The 23,667-nt window shown below is 43.3% G+C and overlaps 2 protein-coding genes across 9 annotated transcripts in view; one reads left to right on the forward strand and one right to left on the reverse strand.

The window, feature by feature from the left end:
- sbf1 (SET binding factor 1) overlaps positions 1-2,245 on the forward strand; it is a 43,828-nt gene extending 41,583 nt beyond the window's left edge. For all 5 annotated transcript variants that reach the window (XM_068307167.1, XM_068307169.1, XM_068307168.1 and 2 more), the window contains one exon: positions 1-2,245. In XM_068307167.1, the coding sequence (XP_068163268.1) occupies positions 1-99 (99 nt within the window). In that variant the 3' untranslated portion in view covers positions 100-2,245.
- On the reverse strand, positions 1,995-22,396 carry ppp6r2a (protein phosphatase 6, regulatory subunit 2a). Of its 4 annotated transcripts, none has more exons than XM_068307175.1 (24): positions 21,992-22,396; positions 19,024-19,193; positions 17,532-17,786; positions 17,135-17,321; positions 16,826-16,963; positions 16,546-16,611; positions 16,325-16,437; positions 15,743-15,856; positions 15,293-15,419; positions 14,541-14,693; positions 13,248-13,472; positions 13,095-13,159; positions 12,839-12,954; positions 12,678-12,763; positions 8,022-8,102; positions 7,835-7,932; positions 7,668-7,725; positions 7,400-7,527; positions 7,163-7,287; positions 6,929-7,073; positions 6,666-6,754; positions 6,437-6,593; positions 5,678-5,788; positions 1,995-5,378 (listed from the first exon to the last, which is right to left on the reverse strand). In XM_068307175.1, exons 3-24 carry the CDS (start codon positions 17,756-17,758, stop codon positions 5,330-5,332), a joined length of 2,658 nt encoding a protein of 885 aa, XP_068163276.1. In that variant the 5' UTR covers positions 17,759-17,786; positions 19,024-19,193; positions 21,992-22,396; the 3' UTR covers positions 1,995-5,329. The 4 variants fall into 4 exon arrangements, with proteins under 4 accessions (XP_068163276.1, XP_068163274.1, XP_068163275.1 ...); XM_068307173.1 differs by having other exon boundaries at positions 5,678-5,791; XM_068307174.1 differs by having other exon boundaries at positions 6,437-6,596.
- Positions 22,397-23,667: the final 1,271 nt, after the last annotated feature.

Below are 23,667 nucleotides of genomic sequence, written 5' to 3' on the forward strand. Positions count from 1 at the left end.
CTCAAGACGACCAAACGAGTGTACAACTTCTGCGCCCAGGACAGCCTGAACGCCCAGCTGTGGATGGACAGCGTTCAGAGCTGCCTGTCGGACGCCTAGAGACGCCTAAGGGAGACCCGAAGGACGTCTCTGCCGATTGGTCCCGGCTGGACGGAGAAGGGGAGGGGCTCCCAAGAGCTCTGCTCCGTTGGCTGGGATTGGACCGTTAGCGTCACGTCACGTTTCTGTGTTTTTGTTATAAAAGTAAGAAAAATATGAAAAAAAACAAAACGTCTCTGAAGAACCACTCGCTGTCATCTCACCAAGTAACCGCAGCCTCTCGCCCCCCCATCCCGCCCCCCCCTCGCCCTGTCAGCCACACGACGCGTATTAAAGCGTGAGGCGTCCCGCAGCTCGGACCAGCATGAAGATCTTTCCAGACCCTCCAACTTTGAACACAAACCTGAGGATCCCCGTGCCTCTCCAGCTGGGAGGGGGGCAGACGGACTTGTGTGTGTGTGTGTGGGGGGGCCCTCAACGGTTCATGAAGGATTCCTGTTGTTCCTTTTTTTGTTTTGTTTTTTTGTTTTCCACAATTTTAAATTTTTACCAGAAAGAGATCAACGGTCGTCGCCCGTCCTCCGCAGGCGACGGCGACTTACTGTGAAAGACGAGAAGCAGTCGTAGAGATCAAACCAGGAAGATCAGTCCGTCAGGAGTGTGAGCGAGTCCCCCCCCCCCCACGAGTGTGAGCGAGTCCCTCAACTCTGACTGAGAGTGTTTACAAAAGTAGATAACACTTCCCTCGCTGCTCCGGTCCTCCGCTGTGTTTCAATCCCCCAACAACCACTAGTGACGCTCAGAAGGAAACAGGAGGGATTTCAGTACAAATCTGTTGGTCTATCGCGGTGTGCACTGGTGACACTGCAGTTTTTTGGTGGTGACTCATCACTTTGAGCTCCAAGTGTCAGAAACTGGATGTTGGTCCAAAGGAAATTCAGGTGTTTTTTCCACCCATGTGTGGTGACATATCGTTGGGTCATGCTAACGCTGCTCTCACCTCCTCCAATCGGTTTGAAGAAGTCAAAGTCTTTTCTGACAAAACTGTAATAAATATGTGTGGAAATTATTTGAAAAGCATGTCTCCCAGTCCGACGTATGGCCTGTTAGTTCCTGGAGTGAAATAACCTGGGGGATTAGCATTTAAACCCAATAATCTGAAGAAAAAAAAATCAATCCAGGTTTTTATTGATTAACATTTCATGACAGTATTCATGTTTAAAAGGATAAAATATCCAGAAAGATTTTAACTTTCCCTCAAGATCTAAAACAGACTCGAAGCTGTTTGTCCCTCGCCTGCTTCCGTCCTCTGAGACGAACAGGCTCCGCCCACTGTTAGCTGTGCTGTTAGCCACTAAAGCTAAAGAGGTGACCAGCTATGCCGAAGGCCGCCATCTAGTGGACGTTGATGCACTTCTGCTTCAAATTCTTAAAATTATAATTAAAAGTGCTTTATTTTAAAATATGTAATTATGCAAAAGACATGAAAGCATGACTTCATATTTTGAATAATCTGATAGATTTGTTTGTTTTACCCACAAACTTTTTGTTGACTTTTACCTCATCAGAAAAAAAAACTGACAAGTTTGAGGATCCCCGATTGAGACGTTTAAATACTTTCTGCTCCGTTGAAGTTAATTTGGAATGTTTCAACTCTCAGCCGGATAAAATCTTTAATATCTCTTAGTTGCAGGATAACGAATTTTGTCAGCATTATTGTTTTTTTTTTGGTTTTTTTACAAAATCATCCAGTATTTTTCCATCGCGTTCCCCTTAAGGCGGTGAAGGTAAAGTTAGCACGACTCACTGGCCACCTCCCACAGCCTCCATTTCCCAGCATGCTTTAGTTCAAGCTCTGTCTGGTTGACGTGTCGCCTGGTGTGTATTCCTGTCCTGTCTACCACACACACACACACACACACACTCAGCCCTGCTTTGTAAGATAAGGTCTACTGCTGTCTTTGTTGAACATAAAATTTGATATTGTAGATTTTTTTTGTGTCTAATAACTTTTTTTGTATATACTACTCCAGATTTGTATGTAACGTTTATGGTAGTAATTTATTTAACTTGTCCTCAGTAAGAAAGTTCCTCAAGCACCACTTTATTTTTTAAATTAGGAATTCAATGTGCCATTTGTTTATTTCTGTATTAATGTGACTAATGCTTTTTTTTAAATGTACAAGTAAACCATCAATGTCTTTTTTTTTTTTGTAAACGTGGTTACTTACTGTGGAGTGTAACGGTCTGTTAGTGGAAGACGAGGCCTCTGGGACGACTCAACACACACACACACACACACACACACACAGTGTTGGGACGCTCTGGACGAAGGTTACACTCACAAGAAATTTCAAACATTATGAAGTCTTCCTGGTGCTGGGTTCTGCTGCGGTCGCATAGGAAACATTTCACACTGAATGAAAACTCATTATTACCAATCCATAGAACGTCTGAGTGGCTGCGGCGTTCTGCTGAAAGACTAAAGATGAGGACTTGTCTAAAGTTTGAGACACTGAAGGAAAGAGCTTTTAAAGTCACAGGGGTTAGAATGTGAAATATGCAACGAAAACCAACATTATTCACATTATTCAAGATGTTCCGGAAGAGCGGTGTGTTCCCAGATAGGTCTCCAAAAATCTGCGGTTCTGTATCAGACGGACTGAAGGGACGGCCAGAACCCACCCGCATGAAGACTCCACCCCAGTTTCAGTCCAGTTTACTCATTTTTTGTCGTCCTCTGCATCAAAACACAACATGATCCTTTGTATTTATTTTTTTTTTTCTTTTTTTTTTTTATTAGGAATGACTCTGAGCCGGTCATGTTGTCAAAATCAAGTCCTTCTAGGTTTTTTAGAATCCAAATAAATATGGGTTTAAATGTTGCTCTGTGTTGGTGTAGAATGATTAGTTTCACGTCAGATAACACACATTTTTTTATTTTGTCTAGATGTTTGCAAAATATCCGCTACAGTAGAAATAAAGCATTTAGAAATGTTCTTCATGGGGCGCTCCTGTAGCTGGGACGTAAAGGAACAATTCACCCAAAAAAATGCAATCTTCTCTCCCCCCACCCCCCCAAAAAATGGGTGAAATATTGTAATAATGCATAAAACATTTCAAAGTCTTCCCAACAAACGTTGCTGAACTAGATCCTGAAACAGATGGGGGGGGGCTTGTTTATCCAACCAAAGCGAAACTACATGAAGAAATCCAAGCCTCCAGAAGCGTCATCTGGTGTTTTAAACAAGTTCCCATCGTCCTGTGATCAGGATCAAACTGCAGGCCGACAGCTGGACAGCTGTCTGTCCAACAGGAGGGGGCGAGGAGACAATGATTGACCTTTTTTGGGGGTGTGGGGGGTGTGAATCCAGGTTTGAGCCCTGGACTCGGCAAATGCCAACAAAATCCTGGAGGATTTCTTTTCATTCTTGTATTTGAAAAGGAAAAAAAAAAATCACCTGTAAATGGAGACGACATGAGAAAGACGTTTTAGTGATTCTGTTCCTGGATTCTCATGGCAGCAGTCAGCAGAGCGATCAGCTAAATGGAACCCCACCCGCCAGAGAGCTGCAGGATATGATCCTTAGCTGGTTTCCAGCCATCACTTGTTGTTTTATCGACCTTATTAGCATGTTAGCAAATATTTAGAGCCAGGTGTCGCATCCGGAGACATCATCTCCACCTGACGAACGCACATCCGATGCTCCATCATAACAGAGCTGAAGGTTTCTCGGAGAACCGGCGGCCTACTCTGGTTGCCATGGAGCTGCACAGAAGCTACGACATTCAGGTTTTAACCCTCAGAATCCAGTGACCTCACGCAAACGGAGATGAAGGTTCCTCAGCGACACCCGAGAGGCGACCGAAGGCGAGACAAACAACCAAGAGGAGCAAAAGCCGAGTTTCTGGTGTTAATACGGTCAAACCAGACACTATAATTTATTTGTTGAACGACGATCGAAGAACCTGATCGAAGAACCCGATCACTGCTGGATGATTTCAGGAGGTTCACCAGAAGCCAGCAGCTCTGAACAACCTCCAGCTGTCCTGTGTCCAACCTGCTGCTCAGAGAAATGAATAAAGACAAACCCGGCAGCGTCACTCCAGATGCCCCTCTGCCCTGTGAACGAGTGCTCAGAGGAGGGGGGAGAGGGGGACAGATGGGGGGGATGGGGGGCAAGAGAGAGAAAGGAACGGACCACAGTAATCTCAAGATCGCTTGTAAAAATTACTTTTAAATGTGGATAATATTTGGATATAGGTAGATAACGTTGCGTTGATTTAAGAGAAATAGCAATAAGAACTTAAAGGTCAATACAATCAGAAGGTCTGAGCTCACTAGCTAGGTCAACAGAACCGCTTCAACATGCACTAGAGAGGAATTTAAAAATCTGAGATCAAGTTTAGATTATTTATCCAAATGAATTTGCCAAAATGAGTTTTTCTGATGCTAGATTGATTTTTTTTTTTTAAAAGATACGCTGATTTTCATTTTCTTAAATAAAAATGGCTATTATTGCACATGAGCAAAGAGACAGTAATACTATTGGAGCTCTGTTCATCCTCCTCTTCCTCCTCCTGAAGCACTTCCAACACATTCAGAAACCTGGAGATGTTCGCCAAAAAAAGGTGTTTCCTCAACAAAAAAACAAAAAAAAATAACGGATGTGATGTGTGTGAGCAGACAGACGAGACGGCCAGCAGAGATGAGGTTTGGACACTTACATTTGTGCTATAACGTACAGTAAATGGCTGCATAAGTGCTTTTTCTTAAGCTTGAGAGAGGGAAAAAAAAAAAAAAGGATTCATTGTTGAGGCATCGATAAAAGTTTAGCCTGTGCTATCCGTTCAGGGGCGTCTCCTCCCTCACGTCGGGGGATTCCAACAGCTTTGAACAAGCAGGAGAGAAATCTTCGAGGACATAAAAAAATAAACGATGATGATGTCCGCCCCCTCCCTCCCCTCCGATTCGTTTCAAAGATCGCTGCTACATTAAAACCGCACTTTTTGTGTGCAACATCGGAAACGAAGGCTTAGAAGAGGATTCCTCTGCGCTCCTCCGGTCGGTCTGTCGGATTTCTTCTTGTCTTTTTTCTTTGTTTTGTTTTGTTTTTTTTACACGGTCCGTCGCCTCGTCGTCGGTGTTGATTGGCAGTGTCCAGGTCCAATAACGGGGCAGAGTGATTCAGTAAAAACACCGTAGCTGCAGTGAGGTTATGTAGGAGAGTCACTCTGGAGGAGGCTGACAGTCGGCGGCGGCGACGTCTCTTGACGGCGACGCCGGCGCTCAGACCGGCCCGTTGACCGACACTTCCTGGGGTGGAGGCGTTTCCTCTCTGTGGGGGGAGACACAGGAAAGGATCACGTACACACTGAAACAGAGGAGGAGTGTTTCCTGTGTGTGAGATAAACGAGATAGCGCTACCTGTAGCTTACCCTCCGCTCACGACTGCTGAGTCATCACAATCTGTGTAATTTTTAATCTGCGGCCAAATAATCCAAAGATTCTTTAACGTCATGAAGGACAAAACTTTTCCTATGATGTTTTTGTGGACGATGCGTCAGATTCGTTCAGAACGACTTGAAACGGTTTCAGTCGTGATCAGAACCTGGACGGCGTCGACGAGACACTTACTTCCTGTCAGTCTGCGTGGTTTCAGGCGAATCCTCAGGGGGCGGCGGCGCTTCTGACGCTTTGGGAGGATCTGACAGAGACAGTTTCTCCAGAGGCAGCGGATTCTCCTCACTGCTGGGGACACACACACACACACACCGTCATCACTCCCATCGACCCGTTAGCCTGTTGGCTGCATTCAAGCTACAGCATCTGAAAAACTTGACGCTACAGGAGGCGCTGCGTCGTTTCTAATGGCAACAACTCGCTGTTCTGCTTCAGCTGATTCCATTAAAGTGCCTTAAAACATGTCAAACATTAGAATTCACGCAGCAGTGAAAATAAAAAGGTGTCGTCATGTGACCTGTTTGGTAGAACATATGCTGCTGTACAGGAAGTCCTCAAGATATGAACAAACGCACACCTCCATATCTGACTGCTGTAGTTCCGCTTTCAGCCACAACCCTCGCAGGGGCAGCACCGCGCAGCCTCAACACTCGTCTTCCCCTCTTTGTTATATTTTGTTTTTTTCTGCGAGCATCTCAGAGAGTCAGGTTTCCAGAGGTTGGAGTCTAAAGTTAGGTTTTATTACGGTACTACAGTATTTTATTTATTCTGTGTTGTTTTAATGTCCTGTAATTGTTCCTGGTCAGTCTGAGGGAATAAGTACTTTAGTATTTAGAGTAGTAATTACATTACTTTAGTATTTGGAGTAGTTATGACATTTAAATGACACGTGGCCTCTGATTGGACCAGAACACAAACATCCCGCCCACACACCTGCTGAGGTCAGCCGTCTTGTTGCCGGGTACGCCGGGAGCGCCGGTGGCACTTTTGTCGTCTTCCTCGCTGTCCGACCCCCCGGAGGAGCTGCTGTCCGACGCCACCAGGGGGGCTTTGTTTGCTTCTGCTGCTGGCGAGGCGCCGGCGCTAGCATCTGCTGACAACAAAAGCAGTAAGTCGGTTAGGTGTCTCTAAGGAAGCGCGGCGGGTTTCAAGGTGAACTCACCACTCTTGTCGCAGTTCTGTTTGGCTTGTTGGACTGTGACGGCGCTGCTCGTGTCCACAGGAGAGCTGCACCTCAGATCAGTCTCTGTACTGGAGGACATGAAGACACAAAATGTGTCACAACTTGGTTCACAGAATAAGTTCCTGTTTTGAAACATTGACCTTTCAGCGATAGTCTTGAGACTGATTTTTAAAGAGGATCACTCAGTGACAAACATAAAAACAATCTTCCTCCATCCATTTTGGAGTAACTGTTTTTCTCACCCGGAGAAAGGCTGGAACTCAGTGAAGTTGGCCCAGCCGGTTTCCTGCGCCTCTGGCCCACTCACATGTGAGCTCTCCCACCCTGCTGGGGTTTGGGACGCTGCAGTTCCTCTTGAGTCCCTGAAGGTCGCCGTCCAGCCTGGACCTGCAAACACAAAAAAAACCTTTTCAAACTAAGACAAGAGCTTCACACACATACACACAAACACCATGACTTCCTTCCTCCCACACTACCTGAATCTGATCTGTTCTGCTCAGACTCTTCATCCTCGTCAGATTCAGAGCTCCGGTCCCGTTCCCTGCCTCCGTTCTCCATGCTGCTTCTGGAGCATCCATCTGAGGTTTGTGAGACTCCAAACCTGAAAGACGAGGAGCACGAGTTGAAATGAAACAATAGGACCAACAGAAAAACAAAAAGTCAGCTGTACCAAAAGAAAGCAGGTATAAACTAGAAACAATCACAAGGTTTACCTTGTTCTAGATTTAGCATGTGTTGCATAGTTCATCTCCTTCTCCTCCCAGATGTCCTCATCTTCTTCAGCATCATCAAACTGGTGTATTCTCTCTTTACAACAGGCTTCGAATGCAGCTGCATTGGCCTATGAGCAGACAGACAAGTCTCAAACAATTCACCAAAACTCTCAACAGCAGCAGCTGCGGGACACAAAGAGCAGCAGGTCTTCTGTTCACATCCCAGTAACAACTGAAGGAGCTGGGACATTACAGCAGCTACACTTACACTATTATCATCAGCATCTAGGTTGAAATTTATTTCAGCAATTCGGTCAAATGTGGCACTGAGGAAAGAAGAAAAGCTGTTAGTCCACATCCTGTAAGGTAAAGAGACTAAAACACAAATACTGAAGCAGTGGAGCAAATCCTTCATTCAAGGCTTGAACCACTGACTTGATATTCTCGTCATGCTCGCTGAACTCCTCGTCGTTGAATCCAAACTGATCCACAAAGTTGGCAGTCATCTGTTGGATCTGGTAGTCAGAGAAGGCCTGGGAGAAGAGCGTTTTTTTTACTGTGATGTTATACGACTAAAGGAGGGTGACAAGAAGAAGCGACGGTGGTGACAAGTCATCCCTACCTGCTGCAGAGACAGGTCGTTGGGGAAGGGGCTCTCCATGTCGTCATCCTCGCTGGACGAATGCATGTTGTGGGTGCTGACCTGCAGGAGGACACGGGTACACGTGACGAACTGTTCCACTAGTGAACACTGACTGGAGATAGAAGAGGAAACTTAAGAGTAACGGAGCGTAGGCTCTTATCTGTCCGAGGTCAACCTGACCTGTGGAATATAGAATACAATAAAGCCCTAGATGTTTATACACACAATACTTTTGTGAAGTGAAACGTTCAAAACCGTTTCTCTGACTTAACACGCTCAAAGATCAGACTGGACCATGGACCTGGTCTACAGAAAACACAGAATCTAGAAAAGTTGTACCCAAGAAGAATAAAGTTCTGTTGGTCACCACAAGATCTCAAACACAAATCCGACCCGCAAATGAATTATCTATTTATCTATCTATATTATCTATTTAATTACATCATGCTTCAAAGCAGTGATATGTTTTAACTGTCAGTGTTTGTGTGTCCGTCCGTGCATTCGTTAGTCCACCAAATATCTTAACCGTTACAGAAAGATGAAACAAACGGCACATTACTCGGGCAGCAAAGGGGATGGAAATAAGATGATGACCTTGACCTTGGGAAAACTAAGTCAAGGTCAAATTTCAACTTTTGTCGACTCAGGAACCGAATAAGAGTAAGACGAGGGAGATGGCCAGTGTGAGTAAGACCATAGATCAAAGCACTAACTTTGATCTATGAAAGTAGGAAAGCAGCTTCAACAGGGAGCCCCAAACTTCCCTTTCCCCAGCCACATCCACCAGATCTGACTGGGGGATCCCAAGGCGTTGGGATCACTGGCCAGTGTTGAGATATAATCCCTCCACCTGGTCCTGAGTCTGCCCCGAGGTCTCCTCCCAGCTGGATGTTCCAGGAACACCTCCCTGGGGAGGCGCACCAGAGGGATCCACTCCAGATGCCCAAACCACCTCAACTGACTCCTTTCCACGTGAAGGAGCAGCGGCTTTACTCTGAGACCCTAGCGAACAGCAGTGTTTCTCACCTTATCTCTAAGGGAGACACCAGCTATCCGCCTCAGAACACGTTTCTGCTGCTTGTATCCGCGATCTCGTTCTTTCGGTCATGACCCATCGCTCACGACCAAAGGTGAGGGTAGGAACGAAGATTGTACGGTAGATGGAGAGCTTTGCCTCTCGGCTTAGCTCCCTATTTGTGACAATACTTCAGTAAAGCGACTGCAATACCGCTCCTGCTGCCCCAATTCTCCGTCCAATCTGACGTTCCATTGTTCCCTCACTTGGAACAAGACCCCAAGATACTTAGACTCCTTCACTTGTCGGAGGACCTCATTCCCCACTCAGATTTGGAGGTGCTGGTCCGGTTTGGCACTCAGCTGCAAAACCGGACCAGTGAGTGCTGCAGGTCACAGGTCGATGACGCAAACAGGACCACATCATCTGCAAAAAGCAGCGATGCAATCCTCAGCCCATCGAACTGTAAACCCTCCTCACCACGACTACGCCTCGATATCCTGTCCATGAAGATCACAAACAGAATTGGTGATAAAGCGCAGCCCTGGCGAAGGCCAACAGCTACTCGGAACAAGTCTGACTTACTGCAGAGAACCCGAACGCAGCTCTCACTTTGGGCTTACAGGGATTGGAAGGCGCTGAGGAGAGGCCCCCTCACCCCATACTCCCGCAGTACCTCCCACAGTATATCCCTAGGGACCCAATCACCCAATCATACGCCTTCTCCAAGTCCACAAAACACAGACTGGATGGGCTACTCCCAAGCCCCCTCTAGGATCCCTGCGAGAGTAAAGAGCTGGTCCATTGGTTCACCAACAGATCAGAATCCACATTGTTCCGCCCCAATCAGTCGGTCTCTCCTTTCCAGCACCTCAGAGTAAACTTTCCCAGGGAAGCTGAGGAGTGTGATGCCCCTGTATTTGGCACACACCCTCTGGTCCCCCATTTTTTAAAAAGAGGAACCACCACCCCAGTCTGCCACTCTTTCAGCACTGTCCCAGACTTCCACGTGATGTTAAAGAGGCGTGTCATCCATGACAGCTCCTCAACACCCAGAGCCTTCAGCATTTCTGGGTGAATCTCATCAACACCCGGGGCTTTGCCACCGTGAAGTTGTTTAATTATCTCGGTGACTTCGCCCAGAGAGATTGACTCGAATCCCCCATCATCCTCCAGCTCTGCCTCTGCAACAGAGGACAGGTCAGATGGGGTAGTTGGATTCAGGAGTTCCTCAAAGTGTTCCTTCCACCGACCGACAACCTCCTCAGTCGAGGTCAACAGTGTCCAATCCTTCCCGTATACAGCTTGGATGGTCCCCCGTTTCCCCCTCCTGAGGTGCCGTCTGATAGTACTTCTCCGTGGCCTCTTCGAACTCCTCCCACACCCTCTGTTTTGCCTCCATCACAGCCAAGGCTGTAGTCCTTTTGGCCTGTCGGTACCCTGCAACTGTCCCCAGGGACAGTGAGTATCCTTGGGGAACATACCCCTGAATGCCTCCTTCCTCAGTCGGACAGCTTCCCTGACCACCAGGGTCCACCACGGTGTTCGAGGGTTGCTGCCCCTTGAGGCACCCAAGACTTTAAGACCACAGCTCTCAGCTGCAGCTTCAGCAATGGAAGCTTTGAAAATCAACCATTCAGGTTCGATGCCCCCAGCCTCCACAGGGATGCACGAGAAGCTCCTTCGGAGATGTGAATTGAAGGCCTCGCGGACCGAGTCCTCCTCCAGACGTTCCCAGTTCACCCGCACTACTCGTTTGGGCTTACCAGGTCTATCCAAAGGTTTCCTCTGCCAACAGACTCAACTCATCACCACATGGTGATCAGTTGACAGCTCTGCCCCTCTCTTCACCCGAGTGTCCAGCACACACGGTCGAAGGTCAGATGATACGATCACAAGATCGATCATTGACCTCCGACCCAGGGTACTCTGATACCAGGTACACTTATGAGCATCCTTGTGTTTGAACATGGTGTTAGTTATGAACAATCTATGACTACCACAGACGTCCAACAACATAACACCGCTCGGGTTTAGATCAGGGAGGCCATTCCTCCCAATCACACCCTTCCAGGTGTCTCCATCATTGCTAACGTGTGCATTAAAGTCCCCCAGGTGAACAAAGGAGTCCTCTAAAGGGATCCCATGAAGGACCCCCACTTAGGGACCCCAAGAAGGCCGAAAAATCCGAGCTGCTTTTTGATGGATACCCACAAACAACAGTCAGAGTTTTCCCTCCCACAGCCTTAAGGCGTAAGGAGGCGACCCTCTCATCCACCAGGCTAAACTCCAACACAGCAGCGCTCAGCCGGGGGCTTGTGAGTATGCCCACACCCACCCTGCACCTCAAGCCTGACGCAACTCCGGAGTAAAACAAGGTCCAAGCCCTATTCAGGAGTTTGGTTCCAGAACCGAGGCTATGCGTGGAGGTAAGCCGCACCAGATCCTACTGGTAACGCTCCACCTCCAACACAAGCTCCGGCTCTTTCCCCATCAGTGAGGTGACATTCAACGACCCCCTGTTGTCACTGCCACCCATATGGCAGTGCACCCGACCCCATCAATCTGCCCTGCAGGTGGTTGGTCCAGAGGTAGCAAGCAGGCCTCGGTTCATTACTCATAAGCCATCAGAGCAGAAATGAACTACCCCTCTCTTCAAAAAACATGGCTAAACGGAAGATGAGCACTGAGAACAGGGGGTTTCAAGCTTGGTGGGAGTCAGAGGACATTTTCACCGAGGTAAAATGCAAACCTGTGTGTCTTGTGTGAAGAAAGTTTGGCTGGATTGAAAGAATATAATCTAATAAGGCACCATCAAACATCTCAGAAACACACAGAGAAAGACATGATTTTTCATTGAAGGAAGTTCATTTTTGTCTGTGTGCCTGTTGAAAAATGTTTTCATTGGAAATTACTGACGGAGCCTTTAAAAGTATTGTTTTATTAATTTAATAAATAATATACAATGTTAGGTATTGGTTCAAGACTATATGTGCAATCATTTTAACATGTTTTAATGAACATTTAACGAGTTCAATTGATTGAACGGCTTGAAGCATATTTGTTTCTTGGCCCTCTGTGTATTTGACTTTGACATCCCTGGTCTAGAGGCAATCATTGAGGTCTATGTTACAGGTAGACCTCAGTTTACGTCGAATCAGCTACTCTCCAAGCTAAACTGACAATACTGAACTTTATTTATGAATGTATTTCATGAATAAAATATTTGGTTAATATGAATCTACTTGAAGCTTACAAATTTTATTTTTTAATATACTACAGAAAAAAACGTGATTGTCTTGTCTTCAACAGCTTATTCCACATTGTGGCTAACGGGGGTTGCTACAGGCTAATATTATATTTTTATGTTATATATATTATTTGCTTTTAATGGTTTACTGGTGATTTTATAATTCCAATATTTGTGGACTGATGTTAAGTGGAGTAAAATGTCAAACTTGACTCATTTTCAATGTCAGGTTGTTTTTTTTAAAAACTGATGTATAATTGAGAACGACTTGACTCGAGGTCTACCTGTATTTTTTGATGTCACAACAAAAGGAGACATGGAACTAGCGGAGCCGCGGGAACAGCTGCTCTGACACTGAACAGACTCTCACCAGCTCCACCGTGTTTCTTCTGTTGGTCTCTCTCAGGGTCTCGTCCACGAAGCTCTCCCAGCGTCCTCTGCAGTCTTCTGGAAGCTCTGCGAAAACAAGAAAAATCCTTTTCACTGACTCCTCGGTCACAAGAAGGACTTCCTGTGACAGTGCGTGATTACCTTTGATGAGGTCAGCGATCTGGGCCTGTACTGGGCCTTTCTCCAGGTTCAGGACGACCATGTTGGAAATCCTGGTCAGGTGACCCATGTTGCCTCTCCTGGTGCCACCCTCAGCCCTAGCATTGACAGAAACATGAGAAACAGTTAGCTTTACATTGGAAACGAAACGTATATTGTTTTAATCAGGCATTGGATGTCACAACTACAACATGAACATGAAAAGGGAAATTTGGGATTGGAGTGAAGGTGATCTTACTGTATTTTCTCGTTCTCCTCCCAGGCATCAAGGATCCTTTGTACAAGTTTACACTTCTGGAAGAGCTGAGGGTTCAATGTGACACAGAACCAAGGTAAGCGTAGAAACAAACGACAAACAGCAACAACACAGAATGCAACCCTGGCCACCTACATGTGCCACAAGGGCATTGTGGACGGAGGTCTGTGGCTCACTGGTCCCGCCTGTCTCCACGGTCTCCCCCTGCGCCTCAGGGTTCAGGGCTGCAGGCTTCCCATCGTGGTTCTGGAGGCCTGGGCCGGGTCGCTCCTCTGAGGAAGGATGGTTCAAGATAGCTGCAACACACAGCTCCACTTGGAAGTGCAAAAAGTTGTTCCAGGAGTATTTGAAGAACAGATCCTATTCAGAGAGAAAAGTAAAGCAAAGACAGCGACATGCAGCAGATGAGTCTGTTCATGAGCATCTGAACTAAGAGGAAGTACAGTCAAACAACAGCAGGACTGTTGGAGGCTGTTCAAAGAGGAGTAAGCAGCTGGATCAACTGTTTCCACTAAATATCAACACAGAACTGGACTAAATTAAAATATGATGCCACCATCAAAAGGATCATTTCTAACTAAAACACTAGAGGGCAGGAAAACCCCAGCGTAGCAACTCTTTTGTCTTCCCCACGGACGAAAGAAGAGGCTGACGTTTCCCTTGAAATGTTATGCAATTCAGAAAATATTTGATACTCAGGTTTAGAGGATTCGAAAAGTGTCACATATGGTTTCATGAGAATAAACAGCAATTAAGGACAGCATTCAGTAGTACATGTATCTGTAGTTGGTGCTTCTAGGGCAATAAAACAGCTCGACATCATTCCAGAGCACATTTATCTCCTACAACAACCAATACAACTGATTGATTAACTATTAATGATGCCGTGAAGAGATCTAAGCCTCTCTTGAGGTTTCTTTGCTCACTGATGGTTCAGATCTCCATTAGATATTAGTGTTGACTGCATCGAGTTGTGAAAATAAATAGAATGATTTAAGTTGAATAGATCCGATGAAGTCCTGCCATAAATCCGTCTCCACCCTTGTAAGTCCTACGTTCTGTCCCTACATGTTGTTACACGAGGGCAGGAATGGAGGTTTTGGTGAACTCAACACAAAGCTTGATGTATGTGTACGACCTCCTCCAAATAAAGCACACCCACTGCTCTTTGGTCAGGAGGTGTGATAAGGTCATCTCTGCTCCCACCTCACGTCCTACCTCGTGTAAACCTGATGCAACTTTTTTATTTTCTATTTCACATACATCACCAAAAACATAACGCAGGAAGGCACTTTTGTTAAAAAAAAAAAAATAAAAAAAAAATATATATATATATATATATATATACATGAGCAGGTTTTTCTCACTATGTGCTCGATAATTAAAAATCGGAGTTTGAAATGTTGAGTCAAGTCAGGATTAACCCACCAGTAGTAAATCCATGGTGGAAAGATTACAGAGCTCCTGGCAGATGCTGGGGTCACATGTCTGCAGCAGGGCGGCCACCAGCCGGGCCACATGAAGGCGGGCGTTCCCCAACGGTTGCTCGAGAACACCTACGGTTGTCAATATTGCACTTTTCTACAGAGGAAATGAGAAGCGCATGTCAGCCAAAATGCTTTTGTTTTGACATCCAAACACAAGCTGCGATGCTGTAACTGAACTGCGGACTTGTGTTACTGGTTCAAGAGTTTATTCACCATCAGGGAAAGGAATGTTTTAATGAATGTGCGTGTAAGACAAAAAACAGCTTTAGAAAAAATGAATGAAATACTTGTTATAGATTATAGCGTCTATCAACTTATATAGCATAACCTTGAAATAATATGTTTAATACCTTCTGTGACTGAGCACACAGATCAAACATTTCCCCATATAAAATATACTATAATAATTTTAATCTGTCTCAGCCTTGTAAAAAAAACCTCTACATTATGAAGAAAAAACATTTTTTTAATCAACCAATAGACATGCAAACTTTTCATATGTATAATTAATTATACACAGGCAAAGTTACATAAACAATGATATGGTCTAAGCTGAAACTCGGATTTTTGCTTGTATGTCGAACAAAAATGTGGACAGAGCGACGGCTCATAACTCAAAACACTCGTATGTCGAGCTTGTGTCTCGAGGTACTAGTTTATCTGGAGTATACATATGCTTTACATGTGAATTACCTTGGGGGGGTCCAGAAGAAGCTGCTGAAAGTCCTTTAAATGGGGCTCAATGGCATTTAAAATACTGCTGTTGACAGTGTAAGACCTTTCATAACCCTGAGAATACAGATCCATCAGCCCTTCCAACCTGGAGGGCACAAGACAAAAAGTGTTTCTGTTTACATTTCTACCCTTCATGTATTGGTAGAAGTTTTCAGAATTTTTTTTTTTAGTTTGACATTCTGATGTTGAAATTTTTGATATCCATCAATTTATTTCTTAACTCAACTGAAATGATCAAACTATTAGTGACGGTGTCATCATAAATATTTCCACTACTTTCTTGACACATTTAAGAGCAAAAACAAGTCAAAGTTATAATGCAACAGAATGAGGATCAAAATGCAGATGAACCGCATTCACTTTGCTGTCGGATCATGAAGGTTGAACCCTGAAGAGACCCGGACTCACCCAGACCTCCTGGTCTCCAGCAAGGTAAGTAGCACTTGAGTTCCGTTAACGATTGAGGCCTCACTCCTCTCGCCCTCAAACATGTTCTTGAGGAGTCCTGCTACACTCTCCTGTCTGAAAAATAAATGTTCATTTAGGGGAAAATCTGACATATAAAAAAAAAAGTGTTCTCTTCTCAGCAAACCTGTCCAACTTGTCTGCTAAGGTAAAGCTGAAGCATCGGAATCTGTAGAAAGGTGTGTAAAACCAGGCTGAACACGAAGCAACACAAAAATCAATGTGTGTCAAACATGTGTTTGGAGACAAACGATGACCTCAGACTTGAAGGACTCCACCCGAATGAGAGATTTGTAAATCTGGTGTAACAACAGCACAGGAGTGTTTCAATATGTGTACACACCCTGCTTGTGTGGGCATGTCAGAGCACACACACCAACGCAGTGGAGCCCATCCTGACCATGATGAAAACAAACACCTGTTTATCTGGCGGCGCTGATCACAGCAGGACAGATGGGTCACCAAACCCGACTGGTCTGGAGGAAGTTCTTAAAATGTTCAAATCAACAGGTATGATAAACTTACGACTCTAGAACAGCCAATAGTGGGTCGGCCTCCGTGTTCTCTTGCATCTGATTGGCCTGGTCTCGACTAAGGCGGATGACGTCACAAAGCGTTTGGGATGCGTTTGATTGTCTCTGAAACATCAATCGGAATTAACAGATGAGTGTCCGTGCCATAATGTGTACAGAAACAAATCACCATGACAACACGACGACAGCTCAACGTCCAGCAGCAACACTCACCTCCTCATCTTTACCAGTATGGATCAGTTCTGTGAGCCTTTGTACCAACTTCTCTTCATTCAGCCACTGGGGGAAAAACAATGGGAGGTATATTAAAGGCCACTCTCAACTTGTCAGACGTTCATTACGGCTGAAACAATTCAAAGAATCGTCTACCCTGAAAACTTACACTGATTATTGGCTCATTTAAGAACTTATTTAAGATTTTATCTTTTTTGTGTAGCTACTGCTCAGCGTGATTCCAATCCTGATTCAATTGATATACTGATCAATAACTTACATGTAGGACCTCCTGTCTCAAGGGGGCAGGCTCCACACAACTGATGAGGCGAAGCAGCAGGTCCATCATAGCAGAAGCATCAATATGTTTCAGCACCAGACCAATGAAGCCTTCCTTTTTCTTCAGAAAAGTAATAACCTGAAAAACAAAACACAGTGCTCAATTACGGGGTAACATGTGACCTTTAGCATCGCTGGATTCCAAAACATCACACTGTTCTTTTGTGCTAAATGCCGGTTTTTCTATGAAAAAACAAAGGTTGGAAGTGGAATCAAATGGTTGCCTCAGCCGTGATCTTTCTTAGCACACCTGTTCAGTTTTCCTAGCAATGAGATTGCCGATGGTTTTGCTGAAGAAGCTGGCCAATAGCGGGTTGAGGGGCGGGTCCTGCTCCAGGAAGTGATAGAGCATCTCAAGGAGAGACTCATCCGCGCCCAGCTTATCGTTTATAATGGACACATCTGATGTCAGGAGCTCACAGGCTATGTTGGGAAACCTGATACAAAAAAAAAACCAAGATGTTTGAAGATCTGAGCACTCAATATGTTTAAAAAAGTTCCATACATCTCAAAAGTATCAAATCCTATTGGAATACAAGACACCATACAGTGAGTATAAACACACACACACACACAGTTGCACTAATGCTAGCACACACTGTGGACCAATCAGAAACCTGCCACTAGTCCCTGTCTGCATTTCTCACTTAAAGCGGCTCCTCTCCTCCAGGTCGGCGGGGGGCTCCGTGGTGATGAGGCTGACCAGCTCCTGCATGCAGTGATCCTGGGAGAGGAAGAGAAGCAGCCGACGGTTTTGGGCTTTGCACTCCTGCAGGACATCGTCCTCCTCCATCAGCTCTCTCAGCGTCACGTCTTCCCTGTCCAGCAGCTGGTCAATGTGGGAGGTGGTGTGCAGGTCGAACTTCCAAAACATGATGGCCGCTGGGACGGGGGACACAGCCCTGGGTCACAGGGAAGCAGCGGGTGACAGGGGGACAGCAGTGGGCAGGAAAATGACAGGTATAAAAGGAAAGAGAAGAGTGGGTGTTTAAGTGGGAGAGAAAAATGAAAAGAGAATGTCGACGAGAAGATTAACCGATAATACCTGGAATCCAAACAAATTACACCCCGTACAACTTACCAAAGAAAAGCAGCCTGTTGCTTAAACAATGTGTTAAAATCACAATTATTGGAATTACATTAATACACAATATTTCAATTTATGTTAACTAACGCAGAACACTTTGGTCTGATAAGGACTTCAGAGAAAACACTACTGGAAAATTGCAGTAGCAACACCAGCAGACAACAAACTGTTTGGATTTTAATGAAAGAGTAAACCTCCTTTCTGCTTGATTTATGCATGTGGTACGGAGCAAATAGCACTCTCATGATTTAACACCATATAGAATAATTTTTAAAAAATTTCCAACGTAACAGTAAAACATCTGATATTTGAAAAACCAGCAAGAATTTGTTTTCAATGACAGTTTCTCAGTTGTAAAGAATGTGGAGGGACCAACTTGTTAACCCATTTTTTACCAACATCATCCCGCTGTCAGACCACAGTATGTGACTGATTCATGACTGTAATGTTAATAAATAAGCATGTTAAAAATAATTCCCAGGACTACAGGTACTAAAATGATGGAAATCAATTGGTTAATTTAATCCTGAAACGGTGGCAGATTGAGACTCACACACAAGTGTTTCTCTGTAGAGACGTTTTCAAGTTGTCCGAAAATTACTTCAGAAACTTTCATGATTCAATCAGTGTTTGTTTCTTTTATGAGCCATTTACATCTGGCAATAACTACTACTAGCACTATTAACAATAATAATAATATCATCAAACAGAGGTATTTCCATAAAGGTTATCATACATGTTGCAGCCCTAAAGGACACCCAAACATTATCAAAATGAGTGAGATTGAGGAAGGACTCGGTAACAGAGGATAAACCTGATGTTGTGACATACCTGAGAGTTAATTCATGAAGTCAAATAATTATTCTAACAGTCAAAATCACAAATGTTCACCAGGCCTTACAACTCAATTATATACATGATCATTTAGTAAAGCTATTTATCTACAACAAGGACAATTGTATATATTATAGTGCAGGTAAATGTTGTCACATATCAAGCAGAAATCAAATATGTCAGATGTTAATGTCACACAGCAAAGCGCTCACACATACCAGTGGATGAAATGTGGATAACTTTAATCAGACCTCCCCCACGGACAGGCAGGCATTTGCGTTTGTGCAGACGACAGAAAGTGTGGTGAGGCCTGGCATTTATCAGCATGGGTCTCCTCTTAACAGGCAGGCCTCTTTAGGAGATGAGACGCGGAGAAGCTCACCATAACCTGCAACACAGAAGAAAAGCAGACATTATTCATCTACTGTGCAAGAACATTCAGGAAGAAACAACCTTGTTAATATTCAGGCACAATATTAATTGCAAAAAAGCTGAATGTGTAGATGATGACATATGTTTCAAAAGATTATGAAAATGTTCTCGTGTCAAATTAGATTGTGAACGTTCTCATAAGGCTGCAAATAAAGTCTCACAGGCATCAAGGGGAAAGTTAAATACTTAAAGAAAAACAATTTATCACCATTCAGAGATGACAAATGGCTAAAAATTACTTCAATCACAGCAAACAAACATTTTGTAAAATAAAAAGTATTGATTGATCTTTACTGATCTTTGATTCAAAGGGCAGCAAGTCCTGTTTTGTTTAAACTGGTTCTTTTACTTTGTATTTTACTTAAACAGGCATGTACGAGTGAGATGATCAAAATGACGTGTGTTTTGTTGAACTTTTTAAAAAAAAAAGTATTCTAAATAAGAAAACAGGGATCAAAATATAAGTTGCAGAGAAATGTGAGTAAAGCAAGAAAAAACATATACAGGTTCAACAAAGAAATTGTGTGATGGACTCAATCTCTTATTAAATTCCAAGACATCAGGTGTCAGTTTAACACAATGGATGAAATGTAACTGAAGTTATTTGAAATCATGTTTGGGAACATCAAAGTTCTAAAGTTTATAGTGAGTAAAACATAGAATCACGGACTGAAGACCCACATTTGTTGTACTGGGTCGTCTCTTAAGTGATAACAACGTAAAGCACCCGAGCAACAAATGTAATTATGATTCGCATGCCTGTATCCATGTGGTGTGAACACAACAGCGACATTCATCAGGAGGAAGGCAATGACATGCTTCATACTCGGTGTATTTTGTGAACCTCTTATTTCATTCAGTCAATTGCTCAACTTTTAGTCAACATCAACTTCTCGTGTGTCATCTGCACCACGGAGATTTTTAGAAACCCGTTATGAGATTGTGGCAAATGTAAAACACATCCTAAAAGATGGAGAATGACTGTTTAATGCTTTTGTGATCATGCGAGTTTGGTAGATGTGTTTTTCCTTATGTGGTTACAGTGGTAGTTCATCATCAAAAAAACAAAAAACACCCAAAAAAAACACATCTTCTAGCTTTGTTCGAGTCAGCGTGTGTCTAGGAGCAACACGCTATCAAGAGTTCATCATAGAAATAAGACTGAAGGAGGAAATATAAGTGATTCCACCGTTTTCTTTTCCTTTTTTTCAGGAGGAGAGCCCTTCTTTGCACATGGTGCAGCTGCAGCGCCCATCTGGCATACATTTACAGAGTACACAAGTGCAATAATAACCCGTTGAACGCTCCCCATGGACACGGAGCAGGAAAGCAAATGCTTGACTTTACATCGAAAATAGAACTCACCAGAGGCAACCTCAACAAAACAACCTACTGGCAGTTAACAGACAACGAAAAGAGGAACAATGGCACATAAAGAGCATATATGAAGAGATGCAAGTCAAAAATGTTTTAATTAGGCTCGTTAAAAAGTAATGAAGTTTAGCTAAAAGAAACTGCACTTGTACATTCTTGAGTTCTACGTTACTTGAAGTCTGTGAGTCCAGTTGAAAATGATGGCAAATGAATATATATTAAGTTATATAAGACAGCCAGTGCAATCATTAAATTGCAAACCAAGTCTATAACTGAACTTTTTAGAGGACTAACTAAATAATCAGTTTTACACAGCTTCTTTCTGCTTACATGTACTTAAATGCACTGAAGTTAAAGGTGGGTGAAAAACAGCGATTTCTATATGTAAACAAAGCAGTCTTCCACAAAAGCACTGAGATAAAGGTGCTAAATCAAATCCCCTTACTGATTAACTTTGGTCAGGCTAGAAAGAAAATAACCCATCGCTTTGGACTTTTAAAAGCTGTTTTGTACGCATCTAAGACTGCTACAGATACCTAGGAGTGCTGTAATATTTGTTAGGTATGTGGATCTCCATTCATTAACACGTCTAACAATGAAGGAGACACTGATGAGCAGCTACAGAGCTGTAAACCGAGCCGCCGTTGCCTTGGCGTGAGTCGAACACCCACTGACTTGTAGCAGAAGCTCAGATTTCTGTTTACTTCACCAGCGCACCGAACACACCGCTAGCAAACACTACACAAGACAAAAAAAACGACTTCATGAAAGCACACTTAATCCACAAAAGAGTGTTTTAACCATCGAAAGTCTCTGTACACATTAACATAAACGGTGTTTCGTCAAGTTTACAGCACACGGTAGTTTGTCTTACCCAACTCCGGACAGCAGGACACTCCTTAGTTAACTACTTAACTCGTCTCGATAGTTAAATAGACAACATAGATCAGAGTTGTGTTATTTATATGTTTATACACAACTCAATGAAACTACAGCTCAGCGACTATTTTATGATAACTAGCGTTGACTGATAAAACAGCTAAACATTTTGCTTTGTCAAAGTTATTCGATTAAAAAAATAATTTGTTTCGAACTGAATATTAATTAACAATATTTTCAGACACACACACACACACACACACACACACACCAATATATCAAGTTAGCAAACATTTTAGCTAACGTCTACATTAGTTCCTCCTTTTCTCTGATTAGCATGTAAGCTAATTAGCTACTCACAGTTAACACGTACCGAGCGGTTAGCAGCTACCGTAGCTCCACAACTTGGGTTCAACTTTGTCGATGAAGTTAACGTTGGATATGGATGCTAACGCTAGAAAATGTCACAAAGACGTGATGTTCCTCCCGTCAGAAACGTACCTTTGATTAGAAATCCGTTGGTATCCCTTCTGTCTGTGTTATATTACTGGCTGGGTTTTTCGTCAAACTGACTGCTACTAAGTCACAACCTATACAGCTAACTATCACCTAGCTGTCAGCTAACACACGTTAGCCTGTGAGCTAATAGTGGTTTGTTTTGAAGACGGTCAGTCGGAGACAGCACAGGCTACTGTTAGCTAGCTCAACTTGGCTAACGTTAGTCAAATGTGGTCTAGAAGTCCATCAAATGAACACTTCCCCACCATTAATGTTTGCTTGACACTAATAGCAACACCTATTATACATACACAGTGTATGATTCGTACTCACACACAAAGTAATTCAAACGCGGGGCTAAGTTTAGCATGCAAAGCAGGAAAAACTCAGTCATATTTTTCAAATCAAAATGGCGACGGTGCTACGAGAGTGCGCAGTAGAGCTGAAGTGTGGACGCGCGTCGGCTCCAGGCGCAGCGCAGCGCAGCGGGCATGGCGCAGTGGAGTGCGGACTTATGCGGCAGTGCGGGACTCTCATCTTTAAATATTCTATTCTCACATTTTTGTACTGGTAGTCACATTTTAAAGGTCTTAGCATTAAATAAGTATTTCTAATAAACCATCCAACAATATACCACAACACCAATAAAAATATTTTGTGAAGATTTTTTATAAAGTTTGTTTGTAAATGTATTTATTTATTTATTAAAACCCATTTAAAAAGGCAATGAAAAGTTTTTATACAGATCGAATACAATGGTTAGGTTGTTTATCCAGTATTATTCGTTATGTAATGCCTGAGCAGTGGATATATACCATTTCCTCCGGGATTAATAAAGTATCTATCTATCTATCTATCTATCTATCTATCTATCTATCTATCTATCTATCTATCTATCTATCTATCTATCTATCTATCTATCTATCTATCTATCTATCTATCTATCTATCTATCTATCTATCTATCTATCTATCTATCTAAACCCAGCTTTGTTTGTGGCTGAGCCTGACCTCTAACCCTCAAACAATAATGAGTTAATAGAGGTATATCTATATTTCATTAGGTAACATAAAAACTTGTTGACATGTACATTCAGTTTAATACCTCTACCTTAAATAAAAGGAACTATTTAAATTGTGTGAGAAGCAGTTGAGCATAGCTGACTTTAATAACTTGGTAGAGTAGGTTGACAAAGAGAGGCAGATTTTCAAATGTTTTGGTAAAGCAAAATGAGGGCAAACAACAGAAGGATATATGAATCTTTGGTAATTTGATTTCTGTTCCAGGGTCTGGATATCAAGACATGAGAAACGAGTGGTTATTTAATTATTAATTTTGAAACATAAAAGCCAAAAATTGAATACAAAATAGAAAGGCCTCTTAAAACCTAAAACTGTTTGATATAACCTTTTTTTATTCCAAATTGCACAGATTATTTTTTTATGAAAGAGCCAAAATGGAAAATTCTAGCCACTTGAAAATAACTCGTTTTCAAATGCACTGTTACAACCCCATCCATCCATCATCAACCGCTTATCCGGGGCCGGGTTACGACCCCACAGATTTCAAAGCTTTTAGAAGTGATTACATTTCACACTTCAGTCATTTTCAAACTACGTTCTCGGTTTTTCTTTCCTTTACATGGCGACTCCATTCATCGTCTCGTTTGACAACTGCGA

Source organism: Antennarius striatus, chromosome 22 (genome assembly GCF_040054535.1).
Source record: "Antennarius striatus isolate MH-2024 chromosome 22, ASM4005453v1, whole genome shotgun sequence".
NCBI classification, from domain to species: Eukaryota; Metazoa; Chordata; class Actinopteri; order Lophiiformes; family Antennariidae; genus Antennarius; species Antennarius striatus.

Coding starts and splice junctions, on each gene's coding strand:
- ppp6r2a (XM_068307172.1), bottom strand. CDS start 17,758: ATGTTTTGGAAGTTCGACCTGCACACCACCTCCCACATTGACCAGCTG. Junction 17,322..17,531: donor GAGGAGAGGAGCCGCTTTAA/GTGAGAAATGCA, acceptor TTTTTGTATCAG/GTTTCCCAACATAGCCTGTG. Junction 12,764..12,838: donor GATCGCTGACCTCATCAAAG/GTAATCACGCAC, acceptor TTGTTTTCGCAG/AGCTTCCAGAAGACTGCAGA.